Source organism: Penaeus chinensis, unplaced genomic scaffold (assembly GCF_019202785.1).
Source record: "Penaeus chinensis breed Huanghai No. 1 unplaced genomic scaffold, ASM1920278v2 CTG_5336, whole genome shotgun sequence".
In the NCBI taxonomy this organism is placed as follows: Eukaryota; Metazoa; Arthropoda; class Malacostraca; order Decapoda; family Penaeidae; genus Penaeus; species Penaeus chinensis.
In genome coordinates this window covers 10001-19159 of record NW_025918347.1, presented here as the reverse complement: position 1 = coordinate 19159, position 9159 = coordinate 10001, and the positions used below count along the sequence as shown (strand labels likewise).

General features: G+C 26.2%; 1 protein-coding gene across 1 annotated transcript in view; it reads right to left on the bottom strand.

Annotated features, from left to right (window-relative positions):
• Positions 1-8296: 8296 nt before the first annotated feature.
• The window catches only part of LOC125024813 (zinc finger protein 480-like), an 895-nt gene continuing 32 nt past the window's right edge, over positions 8297-9159 (bottom strand). Inside the window, exon 1 of the mRNA XM_047612582.1 lies at positions 8297-9159. This exon is cut by the window's right edge and continues 32 nt beyond it. Within this exon, the coding sequence (XP_047468538.1) occupies positions 8298-9159 (862 nt within the window). The 3' untranslated portion in view covers position 8297.

Genomic DNA, 9159 nt, shown 5'->3' with positions numbered 1-9159 from the left:
TATATATATATATATATATATATATATATATATATATATGTATATATACATATACATATATATTTATATATGACATAAACACAAAATCAGTAACCTGTACACAGAGATACCTGCCACATTTCAATTTAATTTCTTACTGTGGCAATTTTCCTTTCATATATATATATATATATATATATATATATATAATATGTGTGTGTGTATGTGTGTGTGTGTCTGTGTGTGTGTATGTGTCTGTGTGTGTCTGTGTGTGTGTATGTGTGAAAATATAAATGTATGCATTTATATATATGTATATATATATGCATATATATTTGTAAATAAGTATATTTAGGCCAATATACATACCTATATGCGTACCTCTTTGTGAAATACATACATGTAATTTAAAGAAATATTCACATGAAGTTAAATACACAAATAAGCTCTTATCTGTCTACGTATATATATATATATATATATATATATATATATATATATATATATATATATATATATTTACATGAATGTATCTATACCTTTGTAAATATATCACTATCTATATCTATATAAACATATCTAGATCTATATGCATGTAAATATATATTTTTTTCTCCTTCTCAATAAGAAGAGAGAGATATTTGAATATTTTTTTTTTTTTTTTTTTTTCTTTTCTTTTTTGGTAAGGAACGGGAAGAGGGAAAGACGGAAATAAAAGAGAACAGGAAAGAAGGCCAATAAGCAAAAGGCAAAAAATATACAAAAAGTGCGCCGTGCCACAAGCGCTCCGGCAAAGGCTAATAATCTCCATTCCGGGGTCCTTGGATTATTTATATTATTATTATTATTATTATTATTATTATTTATTATTATTATGTTATTATTATTATGTTATTATTATTATTGTTATTATCATTTTATGATCATTATTATTATTATTTCTATTATTATTATTATTATTATAATTATTATTATCATTTTTATTATTATTATTATTATTATTATTCATTATGGGTTTCTTAATCTAGGATTGGCTCAGATTATTTATAGAATTATTATTATTATTATCATTATTATTATTTATATTCTTATTACAATTCTTATTATTACTATTATTTTTATCATCATGGGCCCAGATTATTTATATTATTATTATTATCATTATTATTATTATTATTAATATTATTATTCATATTCATATTATTATTATTATTATTATTATTATTATTATTATTATTATTGTTATTATTTATATTATTATTTAGATTAATGTTATCATTATTATTGCTATGTATATCATTATTATTGTTTATATTATTATTATTATTAATATTATTATTTATATTATTGTTATTTATATTATTGTTATTATTATTATCATTATGTATATTATCATTATTATTATTATTATTATTTATATTATTCATAGAAGTAGTAGTAGTATAATTATAATCATTATTATTATCAAAATTATTGTTAGTTATTGTTATTATAATAATAATTATTATTATTTATATTATTATTATTTATATTAGTAGTAGTATAATCATAATTATTATTATTAAAATTGTTATTAATGTTATCAATATTATTGAAATTAATGTTATTATTAAAATTATTATTATTATTATTATTATTATTATTATTATTATTATTATTATTATTATTATTATTATAAATATTATTTTTATTTTATTATTATTATTATTATTATTATTATTATTATTATTATTATCATTATTATGATTATTCCCATGCATATTAATGCCATTTTAGCATTTTTATTACAACTGTTGTAATAAATGCTCCGATAACGCCCGAGCGACTTACCCTAAGAAGCCTCCTCCTCTGTCCTGATGGCGCTCCAGCAAAGACGAATGAAGAGCCCATATATCTATACATACATACATTCATACACACATACATACATATATACATACATATACATACATACATATACATACATACATATACATACATACATATACATACATACATATACATACATACATTTATACATGCATATTATTCTTATCCTTATCCTTATACATACATATATACATACATATTATTCTTATCCCTATAGGCGGTCTACTACATAATGACCTACAAGTGATTATCATGGGGGACTGCAATGAGAAATGTGAATTTTCTGTGTGATCAATTAAAATTAAAGTGCTTCATAACAGAACCTACACACCAAAAGTCAATGATTGACTTAGTAAAGACCGATGCAGAATTCTGCACAGAGGTTAAACTTTTCCCCCTGATTGGCCTCAGTGTCTACAAATGGATGTTGAGTCTACCGACTGCAGCATCAGATCCAGCTCTTCGCCCACCAGATGCCACCCCCCTTTCTTGGAATCCTCCTTAAGGGAGTTCGGACAGTGGATAACAACGGTTGAATGGGAGCTGGTGTTGGATTTAATGGCCGTATTTAATTGGAGCACTTCGCTACAAAGTATGTATGAACTTTGTGTTCCGAAATGCATGCATTGAAATAAGAAGCCATGGATTACCACCAGGATTTTACAACTGATGACTAACCAAAGGCAAGCTTACAGCTGCAGCAGAAGGATAAGTGGTAGTAACTTTATTTTAGAATTAAAGATGAAATGAGAAAGTCAAAGAAACAAACAGTAGAAGTAGTAAGCAATGTCATTAAATTTTACAAGAGGATTGAAAGACAACACTCTACAGTTTTCTTGATCATCTGAGTATATCAGATGCTTGTAAACAGATGAAGCATCACTTCACAAACTTCTGCACAGTATATCCCCATTAGCTCTAACAGAACTGCCCATCAATTTACCTGCTTTGGAATTCCCCTAAATAGATTCGATGTATATAAGGCAATGTCGCAAATCAAAGGTTCTATACTAAACAGACTAATTAAAGAATTCTCATTCATTTTCATCTTTCTCTCTTTCTTTCTTCCTTTCTGTTTCTTTCTCTGGTTTTATGTATGGTTTACCTATCTCTCTGTGTGTTTCATTCTCTCTCTTTTTCTCTCTCCTAACCCCTCCCTGTGTATGAGTGAGTGAATGATAGAGAAAGAATTTTGTGAATAAGGCATCATATGAAAAGCTTGTTATCATTGCTATGGTATTATACAACAAATAAAATAACTTTTCCCATAATAGGTCTGAGAAAAAATAAAGGAATATTTGAGTCTTAAGATGGGACACAGCTCATGGGTCTTCCTTGAAAAAAAAAAAAAAAATGTCATATGATGGTGCCCACCACGGTAGGATTAATGATACTGAAGATGGTCATGATGTTACGAATTATGAAGATAAAGATCATGATAATAGTGATACAATCAATAATATACACACTCATAGGAACACTAATAATATTGGTAACCATAATTTAATGATAAATATAATAGTTAAAATAATAATAATGACCATGAATAAAATGATAATAGATATGATAATTATGATAATGAAAATGGTAATAAAAATGTGATAATTAATAATCAAAGTAATGATAATTATCAACAATAATGATAGTGATAATAATGAAAATGATAATAAAATTAATAATATAAATAATAGGAAAAATATGAAATGTACTAATGATAATTGCAATAATGATAATGATAATAGACATACTAATTATAATAATAACAAAAACAATAATCATTACCATCATTATCAATACCATAATAGTGATTACAAAATAATGATAATAATAAAACATAAGAAAATGATAATAACAATGAGAAGAACCAAGACAACAATGATGATAAAGATAACAATAGAGATAGAAGTAATAGAAATAATAATAAAATGAATGATTAGAAAATAATGATGACAATAAAAAGAAATAATAATGATGATGAATAATACATAATCACAATGATAATAACAAGAACAGCAGTGAAAATAATGGTGGCAAAAAATAATATTAATAATAATAATAATGAATGTACAAAAAAAAATGCACAAACTAGTTTTTCTGAAAGTGATACATCATTTTCAAAATAAATGTTGATAATGATAATAATAATAATAATGATAATAATTATAATAATAATTAAAATATTAATATAATATCTGATAATATTGATAATATAAATGACAACCAATATGAAACTGATAGTGATAATGTTAATAATTATAGTAGAAATAATAACACGAAAATAATAATGATGATAAAAAAATAATAAAAAGAAAATAGAACATTCATGATAATTATAATATATAATGATAATACTGATAATATCTATGATAATATTGATAATAGATATAATAATGATCTTAACAATAAGGTTAATTATAATATTGATAATGATAATAACTGATGGCTACTTAATAAAAGTAATGATAATAGTAATAATAATTATTATTTTAATTATGTAATAAATGAAATAAATAATAAAATTAGGATAATAATGATAAAAGCAAAACAACTAATAATAAAGACCACAATGATAATAACAATGATAATAATAATAATAATAATAATAATAATATCAACAACAACATTACTACTACTACTACTAATGATAATAATATAAATTATAGCAATATTAATGAAAGATTATGATAAGAATAGTGTAGAAATAATCAAAGTAGTATTAATTTAGTATTAATAATAAATAAAATAATAACACTGAAAATGATAATATTCCTGATAATATCAATCAATACCAGTAGTAAGTAAGAAATACTAAGAATAATCATGATAATCCTAATCCTAATCCTAATAATAATAATAATAATAATAATAATAATAATAATAATAATAATAATAATAACAATAATAATAATACTGATGAGAATAATAATTATGATAGTAATGAAAATAATAACAATGAAATGATAATGAAATAAACTAATATTATTTTTAGAAATGGCAAAAATACAAATAATAATAATTATAATGAGGATGAAAATATTGATAATAACAAGAAAAATGAAAATAAAGATAATAATAACAATAATAACAAATAATGAAAACAGTAACACTAATACTAGCAAAACAATGATTGCAATAATTAGGATGGCATTTTCTTAGCAAACAAAATATAGAATATTAAGACTATGAAGTCATTATAATTAATTTGAATTTGTGTATTGTAAAGAAAAAAAATATGTGGGGATTTCCCCCCAATTATTTTTATAGATTACATCCAAAAAATATTGGAGAATTGTTCCCTTGCAATGAGATCAGAGAAGGCCAAAAGTGAATTCAGAACATATTAGTATGCTTCATATGGAAGTACTATTGTAAGCAAACATTTTAAATTATGGCACAGTTTGAAATACTAGAATGAGGCATTCATTTTCTCTATATGAATTAAATAACTCAGTCAAATGAATATTTACTCATCAAGTATAAACTTTTGATATGTTTAATATTCTCTTGCAATCAATTGGAAAGAAAAATGTATTTCTTTATATATAATTCTGTATTTGCTATTGTTAATTCAATTATCATTTTTATGGTCACCATCATGATTATAATAATTACTAAAATTATTATTATTGTTATTGTTAGTATTATAAGTATAACTATTATTATCATCATTATCATTCCCATTTCAGTTATCACTGTCATTATCATTACCATAGTAATTTTCATTATTAGATTAACAACAATAACATGATAATAATAATAATAATAATAATGGTATTAAATAATACCATTGATGATAATGGTAATCATAATAACAACAACAACAGCAATAATAAAGATAACCATAATAATAAATTATCAAATAATAAAAAAGTTATATAACACTTATATTATAAAACTATGCAAAGGTAATAATGATGATGATAATAACCATATTAATGATGATAACAATAATAATAATAGCAATAACTTTTGTAGAAGTAATAGTAGTAATAGAAATACCAGTAATAACAACAATTATAATAGTAATAATAATAACTATGATAGTAACTTGTGAAAAATATCAATATTGATAACCATAATGATCATTTATAACTTTCAATTTTATTACTATTACTGATAAGACAAATTTTCATAATGATTATCACACAAATATAAAAACGACAAATTTTATGATGTTGATAATGATAATCCAAATAATGATAATAATAATAATAATAATAATATCAACATTAATAATAGCATTAATATTGATAACATCAATAATATATATTTTTTAAACAATTTCTGCCACATCACCCTGACTAATTAATTTTTTGGTTCACAAGGCGATGTTTAAGGATTCCCAGAATAGTCAATGGTCAAACCAAACAAATGTGCCAGACATAGCTCACATAACATTATAACAAAGTAAAATGTGTTATTAGAATAAGTGAACAGAAAAAAGGATGTAGAAGGGATGGAAAAGGAAAATAGAAGAAAAGACCTTGCAAAATTAGTTGAGGCTAGGGCCAGGGTCCAAGGTTCGGGTGATCCCCTACTCTGGGCCTCAATCTCTGTCTCCTAAGCGCCCCCCACAGCAACAGGCAAGGAATAGAGGGAGGTATTAATAACATCAATGATAATAATGCTTTCAGCAATAACTGTAACAATAAGATGATAATAATTATAATAAATTATTGAAAGATATTGATGATACTACTAATGTTAATTAATGATAATGATAATAAAAATAACTTTAGAAAAAGTAATAGTTGTAATAATAATACAAATTATGATAGTAATATTAACAGCAATAGTATAATTAAAGAAGAAATATCAATAATGATAATAACCATGAGAATTATTCATAACTATAGATTTCATTACTGTTATTATGATAATAAGAATAATTATCATAATGATTATAACAATATACAAACACAACAACAAAAATTATAGTGTTGATAATAATATCAATATTTATTCTTTTATTGAAAATTTTCTGCAGCATTAACATCAAGGGTCACTAGCATCACATTAAAAATATAGCAATAGGGTGTGGCTTTGGGGTGAAGACCCAGGGTAAAAAGTTTTTTCGTTCACAAAGGGATGTTTGAGCATTTCCAGTATGGCCAATAATCAAAACAAACATATGTGCCAGATGAAGGTCACACAGCATTATGACAAAGTATTGTGAAAAGGGTAAAAGTGAGTTAAAGATTAGGATAAATGAACAGAAGGAATGAAGAAGAGAAGGAAAAGGAAAGCAGAAGAAAAGACCATGCAAAATTAGCAGGTGAGAGCTGAGGTCCAAGGTAGGAGTGATGCCCTACATTGAGCAGGACACAGCTGTGGACCTGATGGCAATTATGCTGAGTTTCAGGTTGTGGGAACATTCATATGTACTCTCAAATAGTACTCTGTATGTGCTCATATGGCTCATTAGATTTATTTTCTGTGAGAAGGCCTTATTGCAAATCTCACAGCTATATGGCTTTGCTTTGTATGTACTCTGATATACTTTGTTAGATCCTTTTGTTACAATCAAGTTCCTCGCTCAACTAAATCTCTCTTAATAGAGAGTTGCCTTTACTCAACTAGGGCATTAATCAAAACGGGTAAAGAGTAAACTTGATTGTGAACTTCTCAGGTTAAGTTCAAATCTTTAACATTCTTATCAAAGGATAATTATTATCTTTCAAGTGTCTCACGATTTCTAATTTGTTCTCAACCTTCACTTACTTAACATTAAATCATGCTATAACACTTATCACTGTATAAAGTCAAATTACAAATAATTTGTTTATCTGGTTCTAATGAATTTACGTTACATTTTCAATTAACACTATTTAAATAATTGGGCAGCTCAAGCAATTCAATCACTATAAAAAGGCAACGTCATTGATGCACAAAAGAAAAAGAAAACTTTTGACATATCACAAGTGAACACTCTGGGCATCACCAAAACACCGGTCACCTTTTAGACACCAAATCAACAGAATATCTCATTCCAAATACACCACATTACATATTATATATCATATAATCATGTTGAAAACAGAGTACAAACTTACAGCTAAAGTATAGCCCAAAAGCAAAATTACCACAAGACCGTGCGTCTCACCTCCACAAGTTCCAGTTCGAGTCCGCTGGGTCAAAACTATTTACCTTTAACAAATTTTTCCATTATGATAATGTATAATTTTTAAGGATTTTGTGATTATTATTATCAATTATAATTATTAGATTCTTGCAAAAACAAACTGCACAGTCAATGCATATTTCTGTTCATTACTACAACAATGCAAGATCCATATGAAAAGGCAAACTAAAAAAATTCCTTTACTTGATAATTTGATTATAAAACTACTCTACTTAACACTTTTTAGATGTTAAGGCTTTATTGCAAATATCACAGTCGAGCATTTCAACTGTGGTATTTGCAATAAAGCCTTAACATCTAAAAAGTGTTAAGTATGAATTCTCATATGGCTCACTAGATTACTTTTCTGTGAAATGGCTTTATTGCAAATCTCACAGCTGTATGGCTTCTCCTTTGTGTGTACTCTCATATGCTTTGCTAGATCACTTTTCTGTGTGAAGGCCTTGTCGCAAATCTCACAGCTGTATGGCTTTTCTTTTGTATGTACTCTCATATGCCTTGTTAGATCATTTATCTGTGAGAATGCCTTCTTGCAAATCTCACAGTTGTATGGCTTCTCCTTTGTATGAACTCTCATATGCTTTCCTAGATCACTTTTCTGTGTGAAGGCCTTGTCGCAAATATCACAGCTGTATGGCTTTTCCTTTGTATGTACTCTCATATGTCTTGTCAGATCACTTATCTGTGAGAATGCCTTTTTGCATATATCACAGCTGTATGGCTTCTCCTTTGTGTGGACTCTCATATGAATATTGATATTACTTTTATGAGAAAATTTCTTACCACACACCTCACATACAAAACGACTCAATGTGGCTTTCACTTTTAGTTGTGCATCCTCAAGACTTTCCTTGTGTATTGCCTGATCCCCATCTGATAAACACTTGTTCCCACAGTCCTCAGCCACAAATGGCACATTTAACAAGTCATTATGACCCTGAACAAAGTTACACAAGACCTTTGCATTTGCTTCATGTCTTAGGTCATGAAGATTAGGAAAGAAACGACAATTATGTTTCACTTTTACATCGCTTACTTCATCTTTCTCCTTAACTGCATAATCAATTGGTTCCTCCTTAATTTCTAGACATGTCTCTTCAGTGATATCATTGAGCTCTTCTTTGACAATGACTTCTCTGCTAAATATTTCCTCATCCATGAATGGGGCC